The sequence below is a fragment of the Tachypleus tridentatus genome, chromosome 2 (assembly GCF_004210375.1).
Source record: "Tachypleus tridentatus isolate NWPU-2018 chromosome 2, ASM421037v1, whole genome shotgun sequence".
Classification (NCBI taxonomy): domain Eukaryota; kingdom Metazoa; phylum Arthropoda; class Merostomata; order Xiphosura; family Limulidae; genus Tachypleus; species Tachypleus tridentatus.
Genome location: NC_134826.1, coordinates 142,975,305 through 142,988,609, shown reverse-complemented (window position 1 = coordinate 142,988,609; position 13,305 = coordinate 142,975,305). Strand labels below are relative to the sequence as shown.

At 33.4% G+C, this 13,305-nt stretch overlaps 1 protein-coding gene across 5 annotated transcripts in view; it reads right to left on the bottom strand.

Annotated features, from left to right (window-relative positions):
- Positions 1 to 13,305, bottom strand: part of LOC143245269 (histone-lysine N-methyltransferase EHMT1-like) — a 70,474-nt gene that overhangs the window by 42,758 nt on the left and 14,411 nt on the right. For all 5 annotated transcript variants that reach the window (XR_013025545.1, XM_076491428.1, XM_076491425.1 and 2 more), the window contains 5 exons: positions 8,977 to 11,389; positions 7,662 to 7,814; positions 6,847 to 6,935; positions 6,171 to 6,293; positions 5,104 to 5,247 (listed from right to left, as the gene is read on the bottom strand). Coding sequence is in view for 4 of the 5 variants with exons in the window: in XM_076491428.1 (XP_076347543.1) it covers positions 5,104 to 5,247; positions 6,171 to 6,293; positions 6,847 to 6,935; positions 7,662 to 7,814; positions 8,977 to 9,574 (1,107 nt within the window). In the remaining variant the exon portion in view is untranslated. The remainder of the gene's footprint in view (positions 1 to 5,103; positions 5,248 to 6,170; positions 6,294 to 6,846; positions 6,936 to 7,661; positions 7,815 to 8,976; positions 11,390 to 13,305) is intronic.

The following is a 13,305-nucleotide window of genomic DNA, read 5'->3' as shown; positions in this document are numbered from 1 at the left end:
ATTATAATGTACAATATAAAAAAAAAGTGTATACTTTAGGTGCTTTAGTAGCCCTGAGCAAAATATTATAATGTACAATATAAAAAAAGTTCACATATTCAAACAACAAAAATGTATTTTACTTATTCACATTTTCTTCATCTCAGAAAAGTTTTCTTAATTCAGTGGTGCCCTCTATACTCAAAATTTTTGCTTGCCACTAGGCTTGAAACTCCTAGCTACGATTTGCATTTCTGCACAATGCTGCTGCATACAACAATCCTCCACAATTAGCAGTGCAATATACAACTGGCTCCCTCTACACCAACTGTTCAATCATCACTTTGCGATTAAGCAAAAAAAGTCACACCTCTTCTGGACTAGGGTACCGACATTGCTCAGTTGAAGGTCTTTGTCCCTAATTCAGGAAGAAGACAAGCTGTTTACAGAATACACATCTAACAAATAGTATAATGTGGCTAGGGTGCATCAGATTGTACTGGATGGGTCAACTCCAGTTCAAAATCAGACAGCATCATGTATTCTGGATCAAGTTCACAGAAAGAAGAATCCTAACCATCTTTAATTTAATCCCAGAATCAAAGCAGAAGGGAAAGTAACTCTTCTTCCAGTCTTGGAAGAACTCGTGTGCTTCACACATCCAGACCAGTCCACCCAACACCTGGACAATGGTATGATCAGGGGGATGTATGGGTCAATACCACTCCAAAGCCACTCAACATCAGGTATTTACCATTTGATCTGCAGTATGAGGAGGGCCACAACCAACCACATGAGTAAGGGATTGTCTTGAATGATCCTGCACCTACCCAACACCAACCAACCAGGAACTGACAACCATGTAGTGGTAGGACAGGAGAATGCCAGCTGGAGAGGTAAATTGTACTTGATGAGTCAACTGGAGGTTCACTCCATTTACACCATAAGAACACCACCACTCTACTCTCTACTTATTGGAACTGGTCATAATCAGTAGGAAGCTACCATGGTCCACCACCCTAGTAGCTAGAAAATGATGAGTGGCAAGGACTCTCATGCTCCACTAGAAAAAAAGTGGGGTTAAAGGTCACTGAAGATTCCAGAAAAACGCAGTGTCCCTTTAAAAAGCTACAGATGTTTTAGGTACAAGGTCATAAGCAGGATAAAAAGAAAATGTATATGTAAGAACGATGGACAAGCACAGGCAAAAAGAAGTAAGCAATAGATTTCAAGTGAAAGATGGAAAAAAAAACGAGATGTTAAAGGCTCAAAGGTAGGAAGAATAAGGACATTAAAAAGAATATTCAGGACCTAATTAGGAAAAACAGCTAGACAGACAGGATGAAATGTTGAAAAGTATATATGACTAAAACACAGTGTGAGACAGTGCTACCCTGTGGTCAGTGATAAACCTTGATCGAATAGCCTTTTAAAATTTCAAAACAATGAAGACAGACGTATGGGAAGGGGAGAAGGAACGACTCAATATCGAAATGTGGAAAATGTGCAATTTTCTTTGAAAGACAGGAAGGGAAAAAGAATGTATGAAATGTGAAAGAATAATGCTATGTGTAAAGAGAATCTGGAAAATCTTACAAGGGACTGAACAAAACCTCTGTGTGAAATCAGAGTGAAAACTCTGCCAGATGTGAGAGAGAGGAACGAAGATGAAAGAGTATATCTCATGATAGATGTGTAAAAAAAAGGAAAGGAGAAATTTCATTAGAAAAACCATAGCTCAGGAGGCAGCCAATATGGAGCTAGAAGGAGGACTTGACATGGGATATCCTAAATTAAGAAAAGAGAAGGTGAGAGAAGACAAATAGGAGAATAGGCACAGAGAAAGAGATTGGACCAGCCTTGATTGAATGCATATACAATGACAGCTGATGGACAAGGAACTGGGAAGCAGAAAAAAGGAAAATATAGGGTGGAGATGAGTGATAGATGCATTTATAAGGGGAGTGAACAGACGTAAGCACGGTCATTTGAACTCCACATGATCAAAAGGCCAATTCATAAGTTATATTTTGTTAGGCTTCAAGAGACAATTGACTATGAGAGTCAGAGCACCTGGTATAGGAAAAGCCATATATCATACTGGGCCCAGAAAAGAAGTACAAATGTATGGAAACAGAGAGAACAAGACCAAGTGCATCCCAGGTAACTGTAAAGTTGTCTAAAATGGATCATAATTAAAATCCATAAACCATCATAAGAAAATGATTCCTGCCTGATACACTGAAAAAGAAGAACTTCCTCTGTGGTATTGGTTTTGTTGAGCCACCAGTTGAAGTCTTTGAGTAAGGAAGGAGTAAGGATAATGGTGGAAGACAAGAGAACCTGAGTAAGGTACCAATAATTACGCAGAGTCCTCTGTACACACTGCATCTGTGCACAACCCAAATTTCATGGAAGCCCAAATTCTCATGGAAGTGAGAGAAGGAAAGGATATGCATGGGAAACTAAATGCCCTATGCCCCTCAAACAAAGAGGAGAACGCTGGGCCCTGCACAGATTCAAATTGAAAAACACCCAAATAAAGAAGATACCAAGTGGATGTAAGATGCAACTTCTCCAAGTTGACCAACCAAGCCAGAACTGCATTCCAAAGGAGAAAATGGTGAAGGAGGACAACTGAGGCAAAGCTAAATGTCAAAATAAACATTCACTATGGACACCTAAAGACCTGGAACCAAAGACCACTTAAGGGTTAGAAGAGTCTCCCTGGTGAACCGAGGGAGGTTGAGAAACTGACAGAGACTTGAAATATCTACGACCAGATGCCAATCCCGAACCCTTGGGAATAACAAAAAGATAGCAATAATATCCAGGAAATGGATGATAAACCTGTTCACTATGTAGTATTTAGCCATTAGGTCCAGTACAGCCACAAACAGACATTAGTAATAAACAAGATTTCTTGAAGGAAGGAAAGTAATTGTAACAGAAGACAATGGAGGAGAAAAAGGGAACAAAAATAAAGAAATGTAAGGCTTACTGTTGGATTCTGGTAGTTTTTTCAATAAGCCTTACATTTCTTTATTTTTTGTTCCCTTTTTCTCCTCCATTGTCTTCTGTTACAATTACTTTCCTTCCTTCAAGAAATCTTGTTTATTACTAATGTCTGTTTGTGGCTGTACTGGACCTAATGGCTAAATATGACAAAGGCCTGCACACTAAACTAAATAGATCCCACTGTCCCTGAGTCTACAAAGCAGCTACAATAAAAACTAATAATACTGAAGTCCATGAACAGTGAAAGGATTGGTGGGAACAGAAAGTAGAAGAAGGGAGAGAACAGAAGACAGAAAGATATAAAGGAAGATGAAAGAGATGGGAAACCAGTGAGGATGAGGAAAAACACTAGCATGTAGCCCCAAAATGCAACTCCAGAGAATCAAGCACTGAAGTAAAATCACACTGGCAGAAGAAGAACATCAGATGGAGCACCAAAGGAAAATGGGAAGCCAAAGCACTAAAGTAAGAAGAGCATTTTGTTCAGCAGATTATAATAAGCAAGCAACTAAATACAAACTGATAAAGCCAAAAATTAAAACTGTAACAGTATAGAAGATGAATGAGTAGTCACCAAAAACCCTAAGATGAAAAATGGATTAGCAGAGAAAGTTAACGTAAAAGGGTAGTGTGTGTAAGAGGAAAGTGAGAAAAATTAAGCCTAAGAAAGTCAAGCAACAGACAGAGAATGTGACCTCCAAGTCAGCAAGAACTAAGATTAATAATACAGGCACATGTGGTAACAAAGGAAGGTGAAAAGGACATGCATGCATCAATACCGGGATAAAAGTAATCAAATAAATACTTACTTCCGGGTTCAAAAGAAGGTTCAAGCCACATGCAAGACTCCATCTCCTATGATACAAAAGCAGCAACTTTCTCAACGATAAGGACAAAGCCCATGCTCTTTTAGGTGCTAATCAAGTATGAATGTCTTTACATCCCACATCAAACACTTGTGAAATAAAAAGCCATAAAACCTGCAGGTGCAAAAAAATGTTGGAAAACAAAAATCCAAACTGAAATATTTCCACAACACTTACGTCTTTACAAATACATCCATAAAAAAACCCAACAGCATCTATATCTTAAAACTTCATGAACAACAAAAAAAAAAGTCTGTATACATGAGTGCCAAAACAAGAAGTGATGATTGAACATTCAGTGTAGAAAAAAATCAGTAGGATGTGTCACATTTCTACTGGTGAAGAGTTGTAGCATGTTCACTGTACACAACAGCACAACAATATCACACAGAAACAAATGATATCACCTTGTAGTTTCAAGGATAGTGGTGAAAAAAATTTGTGTATTTAAAAGACAGCAGTGAATCAATAAAAGTATCGTGTGAGATGAGGTAAGGTAGTATACCTTAGGATTGTTACCGTGAACTTTAAACATATATTTCAAGATAAGTTGTTAATTTTAGAAAAACAAAATTATGTACAAGAAACAGAAATATAAAAAAACAGATACTTGATAAAGTAATATTTATTTATTTCAAGGTAAACAGTAAAATAATACATATAGGTTCACTACGGTGTCAGACGTTTTCTTACATCAAGCTGTTTATGAATCCAAAACTGTTAGTTACAGGGTCCCTAATAACAGGTCACATAAAAAAATGTAAGCAGAGATACTCCCAATATTAAACTTAATTCCACCTGATGTAGTTATTAATTTCAATTCTTTTGGTCAGTCTTTTACATTGAGTGTTCTGACAAATAGAAACATAAAGTATGATACTGTATATTAACCCAACTGATGATGAATGGTATACAAATAAATTGACAATTTCACAGTTGAAAACATTTCAGTATGAAATTGCGATTTAAATAAATACAAAAGACATTACAAATGATAATGTTACCAAAAGTGAACCTAACACAACTTGAGAGTACAGAACAATGTAGCTTGGAACTCTGATGAAAACAGTGATGGGCAAGTTGTTATGAGTGAATCTCATGCAACTTGAGAGTACAGAACAATGCAGCATGGTAATCTGACTTATCTGATAAAAAATAAAGAAATCACAACTGAGACAGCAGTGATGAAAAGTGAGGTTACTTGAGGTTAAGAGCAACCTAACACAGAACTGTGACTTACCTGAGTACAAAAGACACCACAACTGGGACAACAGTGATGTTGAGCAAGTCGCCACAAGTGAACCTCGCACATGGTGGTAAAAGGTATTTTCACAGAAGGGCGTACAAGCTGGTGGCAAGTTACAGAATTACAACAACCAACAAGCTGAAAACATACAAAATTATTCAAAATGTTTAGAATGCAAATACAAAATACTAGACATCAAAACTAATATTAGACATTCAAGTAAATCAAGTTAAAATTATCACATTGATATTACAATTAATACTCATCAGAAATTCAGTTGTACTTAAAATAAAAACAGTGGGAATTAGAAACTACAAGGAAAATACAAAAATATATTTCATTTACTGCTGTTGCATATACACAAATACACATACACATCTATCCATCATTCAAAATGTGATCTATGTGTTCAACCATTTCAGCATAACCGTTTGTTTTGAAACCTGCTTTCTTAAAAAAACATTACTTGTAAAATAGAGTACTGAATGAAAAAGAAACCTTTTAATTTTTTACTATCAATATTCACTCTAAAAGTCACATTATTTAAGCTACTTCCAAGTTTATTGGTATGGTGTTTAAAATGTACAATAGTATAATAATGTTTGTGGTTTGTTTATGCAAACAAAAGGAATTTCATTTTTGAATGAAATATATTTAGATATTTTGAAACAGTTAATACAGCAAGGTATAATGCATCACACAGTATACAAATCACCAGTTGCCTGTTTGTTTGTTATTGTTTCTTATCTAGTTTTCCATCCATCAAAATCTTCTCAACTATTTCAGAACATTGACTATTCACAACTTAATTTCTTCAGTGAATGTTGGTACACAGAAGACATGTTAATACTGTAAATAAACCTCAGTAAAACAATGACAAAACTTCTTGTGCTGTTCACTCAGATTTGTTTTCTGAGTGATTAAAGCGTGATGAAAGAGCTATAAGTGAATATGTGTGTAATTAGATTAAGTGAATATGTGTGTATATGTAGAAACTCGGAACGATTAAGTGAATATGTGTGTATATGTAGAAACATGGAACGATAAAACTTTGTTTCTACCCTGCCACTGATGGAATCTATGGCCTGACAAAACATCTTAACTTCAGTTATCTGTGTAGCCTTAGGATCTAAAGGACCTGCTTGACAAGTGCATCTAGACATCAATGGATGTTTGCTGTCAACCTGAGAAATAGAGAAAATACTTGTATTTATTTAAATTGATCATACTTACAAGGACACAACTGATAAAACTAAATTACTTATTGTTAACTTCATTGTTTTCAAGAAAATAAAACTCTTTTTAAAGTGTCTTCAGCTTCTTTCGCTAGCTTTTATATAAATACATTATTCTATAAAACACTGACTTTTATAGTAATCAAAAACTAATTTATCACTATTATAAAGAAAGCAGATTAAATCACAACTATTGATAACTGTGAGCTTAATTAGTGAACCTTTACAATTATGTGCAAATTACTTTAGAGGTCAACTGTGTGTGTGTGTGGGGAGGTAAATAAAAAGTCTCTTCAGAGCTCCAAAATGCTTTTAAGTAATTATAATGACAGCAGCCCCATTTTGTATTCCCATAGAATAGGTTTAATAAAACAATACCAGAAGTTACGACTGAACACCCAAAACGAAACATCACTTTAATCACATAATCCCTATTTGATATTTTGGACAAGTGAAAGAGTTAAAGGGACATGATGCTAAGAGAAACAGAATATTTAATTACCACAATTTCAATGTGAGGTAGAAGTCCAGGGTTTCCTTCTCCAACAGGAGTTGAAAGAACAACAGTTGGACCACAGGGTCCATGAAAAGCTACAGTAGTAATTTAAAAAAAAATCAGAATAATAAAGTTTCACATACGTCATCTATATAAAAATTATTCATAATTATAGTTCCGTAAAATCCTAAGCAATATTTCTTAATTTATGTATGTGTCTTTTGTTGTATTAAAATGCACCAGTTGTTGAAATAAGAACAAAATATTGAAAACTACAAGGACATTTAACAAAATCAGTGATAAATAATTCAACCTTTCAACAATGTAATACTTACACTAATTTTTATAGAGAAATATAATATTGTTTGTTTTTTTAAGCTCTCCTTATACAAGGGGTATTGTTTCTAATAAATTCAGAGTAGAATAATTCCAGTACATATAATTTTAGCTTTTGTTTTTTTGGCAACCTTCTGTGATTTATAATTTTTCTTAAAAAATGCTTGGGTTTGATTTACTAGCATTAAAAACTTTGATGAAAATTCAAATCAAAAACTCAATGCCACCAAAACAATGAGAAAAATATATAATGCAAAGCATATATAATTTGCCAAATCTTAAAATTTCAATGAATTATAAATTAACAAGAAACAACAAACTTATAAAAAAAATGTTTTTTTTTTCAGAACAAAATAGTCAGTAAAAAAGTAAAAAAATTTCATACCTTATATGTCAAAAATAACACTGAAAACATAATTTTTAATGTTCAGTTAATGTTAAAAGATATCTCTCGCTAACGCAACTGTGCAACTCTTCTGCAGTACCTTTTTTGGCTTTTTTTTGTCCAATCGAGACAGGTGATGACACACTCAGTGAATCCATTTCGATGTGGTCATTTAACAGATGGTGTTTTACCCTCTGCCTACTTTTTACACTCGAAGCTATGCTTGACATGGTAGACTTTGCATCAAGTGATACTGTAATAGATAAATTCAGAAGATTTGAAATCACTATAACAATATATGTCCATAAACAGATAACAAACTATTTTTATTTCCTTAAGCACATTCTGAAACATTTCTACATGAGCTGACCAATTTCTCTGAAATCTATTCAACAGAATTTGCATTCCATACACCATATCTTAGTGTCTTAGCTTTATTTCACTTAACCTCAACATAACCTAGTTCAATAATCCTTGTTGAGCCACAGACTATAATGCTGTGCAGACACAATATACTATTATGGGATATTCTTTACTACTACATATTGTATTCAAACTGTTCACAGCAACAATTTAACTGCTGAGAATAATGAAAGCCTAAACACTAGGTGCTACTGACAAGTTTTTACTACAGAAACCATAAGAGAATATTATACACTTGCATAAATGCTTGTTTAAACTACAGTTACCGTTAAATGTAACAAGATTACTATAACACTAATTGTTTAAATTGTAACAATGTTATACAGTATTCTAACTCTGTATAATACATACAAGTAAATATTAACTCTTATAAATTCTACATTTGGGGCACAATATATTTCACATTCCACATCAAGGTCAGCAAATATCTCTTGAAAGTGTTTAACAGAAATGACTTCAGTATAGTATTAATTCACAGAATCAATGTCTATTTGGATTTTTATAGAGAAAAAATTATACCAACAACCAGTAACAATGGATAAATTTGTTATTACGTTACGTAACACTATTTTTGTAGAATATAGAAATAAATAAAAGATAATTGATTAAAACAGTTTCTTTAGAAACAATAACCATTTCATATGCCATTAAAAATATTTTCACTTTTTAACAGTTCAGTTACATTTTTTTTACCAGCATAAATTCAAGAAATTAACAAACAAAACTTTTTGAGTAAAATTATATGTAAAAAATAGTGCAATTTATAAAACCTACTAACAGATGAATATTTGTTTATTAATTGAGAAAAAAATTGAAATAATTTTAAAATAAACATCAAGCAAAAATAATCCTGGTTCTGTATTGATTAACACATGAAATTTCTTAAACAGTACTTTTAAAATGTTGAGGTATTAATTTATGAAGGAGTATTACAAATTCATTGTAAGATAGCATATTAACATAAATTTAATTCTCAAAACATGAAGACATACCATAAGAATCAGCTTCAATGATCCCACCATCTTCCATGAGGTTGTCTTTTGAAGAAGTTTCCTCAACACCAGGAGGTTCTTCTGCTTTTTTAAAGTTCTTATCAACTGCCAGATCTGAGGGCTGAGATGGCTCAGGTACGGCTGGCTCTTCTGTTGGCAGAAGTGCAGCATCTTCTTTGGTGTCAGCATTAGTAGAAATAGAAATTTCTTTTATGACCACTTCCATTTCTTCAGCCCTTTCAACTTCATGGCAATTTGAGGAAATAAGATTTGACGGTTTATCCACAACCTCTGATTTGTCATTGTTATCGACTTCATCCTCAAACATTTTGCAGTCTTTCAGCTCACTTTCACATTTTTGTTGCTGTTCTTGTGAATCTACTACACTAAACTCATCTGGTTTTTCCTTCTTTATTTCCAACATTGGAGTTAAAAATTCATCACAGTTACGAGTTTCAGTACTTTGTTTTCCAGGTGATGTGCGGCCACCATCGGATTCGTCATCTTGAAAAGATACTTCTGATGAGGTTCTAAATCCTTCACTTTTCTCACTTCCCTCTTCTTCAGAATCAATACTGCTACTTGTTTCTGTACCCATAATAGAAATATTATCTTTCTGTTGAGAAAGTTCCCCTGATTTGTCTTTGCTTTGTTTCTTTCTTTTACTCAAATAGAGATCATACGTAGCTCCCCTAAAGTGCTTGGATTTTTTTTCCTTTTTCCCATCAAAACTTTAAAAGCTACTTGCTGTCTGGTTAGGACTGTATTTTGTAAAACACCATGAACTGCTGGAACTGTTGATGATGGTTGTAGAACTGGAGATTTTGGAGATGAAGAAATTGTACCAATATTTTGGCATCCAGTTGGCTGGCTAATTACTTGAGTACAAAGTGATCCTATTCTATTTGCATCCACAATTTCTTTATTCTCTTCAGGATGAACTTCACTACAATTGGTATCTTGTTCAACTTCTTTACAAGGATGTTCCATAACATTCATGTCTCTTTCCTCATCCTCATCCATGTTTTCTGTATTTCCAGTTTTACCTCTTAAATCACATTTTTTTAAAGGTTCACTTATTGAAGCCAATGAATTATCACTATTTTCAGATTTTGTTTCTGACTGAGAATCAATTTTACTTCTTAGCACCTGACTTATTGAAGTTTTCATAAATGAATTGAGGATATTTTTCAAACCAGTCATATTAGAAACAGTTGGACTAGTAGCGATGGGTCTCTTTTCATGTCGAATCATTCCTGTAGGACATACAGCTAGTTTTAACAGAGCTTGATTCTGAATGTGTTCACCTTTCGAAGGTGCACTCATCTTAGCTCTTCCTTCTTGTTTTTGTTTGGTAAAGACAGGAGTCTTTGGTTTATTTTGAAAAGTGAAGCAACTGGATGCAGATGACTCTTCTTTCTCAATGGAAGCTTTGATGTGCTCTTTCTGTAGTTCAGAACTAGACTTCTTAACATTTCTTATGCCCTCTGTCATTAAAATACTACCAGTTTGACTGCAGGTTTTATCAACTAAATGTTTATCTTTAGTAACACAACTACACAATCTTCCCAAACTTTTTTTTGACGTTTTAGGAAGATGAACAAAATACGATGTTTCTTTACTCAGTCCAGGAGAACTTTTTTCTTCTACATATGGATTCATTTCTTCTACCATTAACAAGGTCTCGAAATACTCATCAAAATACACTTTTTTCCTGAAAAGTGAGCCAGCAATTTCTTTAATATTGTCTATTTTACTATTATTTCTACACAAAGCACAAACAGATATCGTAAGTGGGTAACATTAGCAACTTTCAATTATTTCATTAAAAGAGTTATCTAAAATAGAACACTGTTTTTAATATTCTTTGCCATTATTGTGCCTCGTTTTTTCATACACTCTATATTCAGAATCTTTGGCTTCACGAGACACGCTTCTGTTTCTGTAATTCTCTGACAAATTTAAATCTTTCATTTCTGTGTCTATGAATGCACTATTACTTTCACAGGATCACAGTAACATATTCCTATAATTCTGGAATATTTTCCTACTAGTAAACTATATTAGTATTTTTGCCTGAGATTTGCTTTAACTATTGACTAGTAACCTTAGATATAAAGAACAATAAAAAGAAGAACAGTCAATTTATCTTGACTTTTGTTGATCAATTCTGACTTTCAACTGCTCTTCGGTGGCATAAGATTAAGAAATCAACTTATTAGTATCTTTCATCTTGAAAAGAGGAAACTTTAGAGACAAGGTCCTTAACAAGAAAGTCTATCTGTGAATTACTTCAATGATTAAAACATTCTTCACATCTGAAAAGATTTCTTCTTCAGAACGTAAATCTCCATTGATTTATCCTTCAAGTTCGCACGTCACTTTCATAAGGTGATCCAACCTCTATACATACCTGTGTTACAGATGGAAAAGGTTCAGTAATGATTAAAACAAAACCAGAACACTCAGAAGGTTGACATCTTAAATACTCTTCAAGTTACACACAAGAAAGTCACACAGTCATTTACCTAAAAAAGGTGTAGTCTGCTTTAACTGTGTAGTTCATGAAAACACATTTAAAGCAAATAAAACTAAATCTAACCAGCACTTTAAAAGTAACTTCCAGGCATTATCATTAATAAGAATTAAATGTCTTTTTCATCCATAACTGTTTTATTATTTATTCTATTTTTCATGCTATTTTTTAAAGTATCACCAACATATATTTAGCTAATTACATGCAATAACTTTTATACTGTGAACTACAACTTCTCTCATAACACCACATTTTATGACTACATAGATTTTAAAAGTCTTTAGTGTATTGAGTTACCACTCTTATTAAATTATCAACCATAAAAGCTGTGCAATCATGCTAATGTAACTACTCTAATAAGTGCAAGGAGCCCAGAATGGCCAGGTGGTTAAGGTACTCGACTCATAATCTGAGGGTTGCGGGTTCGAATCCCGATCGCACCAAACATGCTCACCCTTTCAGCCTTCGGGGTGTTATAATGTGATGGTCAATCCCACTATTCGTTGGTAAAAAAGTACCCCAAGGGTTGGAGGTGGGTGGTGATGACTAGCTGCCTTTCTTCTAGTCTTACACTGCTAAATTAAAGACAGCTAGTGCAGATAGCCCTCATGTTGCTTTGCACGAAATTCAAAACAAACAGACAAGTGCAAGGTATAAGAAATAGCTACAATTAGAGAAGTGTTTCCTTGCTAAACAGTTCTGTCTGGTCCACAGAAAGAATTCCAAAATCATAAAATGTATCTGACAGACTACTTTAAAAAATAAGTAAATGTATCATGGTTAAAAATGTTGCATTTTCTTAGGCCAAACTCAATTTTAATCTTTTAGAGTAACATTCATTTATATAGAATAAAATAGCTGTCCAAAAATAAGTCAGTGATATGCAATCTATGAAAAAAAAATTATATCACTAATATGTTCAATGAAAGTAAACAATTTTCAGAATAGTTTTTTGAATGACTTATCAACCATTCACTTTCATAATTACTTGCATCAGATGTTCATAATTTCTGAAGTTTATTCACAACTACATTAAATAAAAGTTCCTCTATCACAACAACAACTGCATAGCATTAACAAAAATAACATCAACTTGACTATTAATTTTCTATATTTTTGTTATTTATTCATAGCTAGATTTTGTGACACTTGATACTAGATATTTTAGACCAATCTTCTTCAGTTTTAATGGTACTCATTTTAAGACATTAACAATGTTCTAAGTACTCCTTAATGGTACAGTTCAATTGCATAACATCTGGCAATAGATTATTCTAATAACTTTATTTTAACACATGAGAGCATAGTTAAATAACAGGCAAAAAACAAACTTTCTTTCATCCCTATTTGAACAGTTTTTGTGAATTCTGAGATCAAAATCAACTTTTCAATTGGCATTACACTCCAATCAAAAATAAAAATCAATTGGTAATAAATACAAGTTGTTGTTGTTGTTGTCTTTGAATTAAACACAAAGCTACATAATGGGCTATCTGTGTTTTGCTTACTATGGGCAACGAAACCAAATTTTTAGCATTGTAAGTCTGCAGACATACCACTGAGGAGGAATGAGTATAAGTAATAAAACTGCTGCTCCTACACTCCTACTGATACAGTACAGAATACATTGTTTTATCATTGGGGACCCTTACTGTTAACAGTACTTTACACCATTTAAGTTTTGTTTCCGGAATATTTACTACTGTTAATATTTTTGCAGGTAAATGCAAAGAAACCTTCCACATGAATCACCAGGTGTAAATGTTGAGTGAAATTTACAAAAAAAAGAAAGA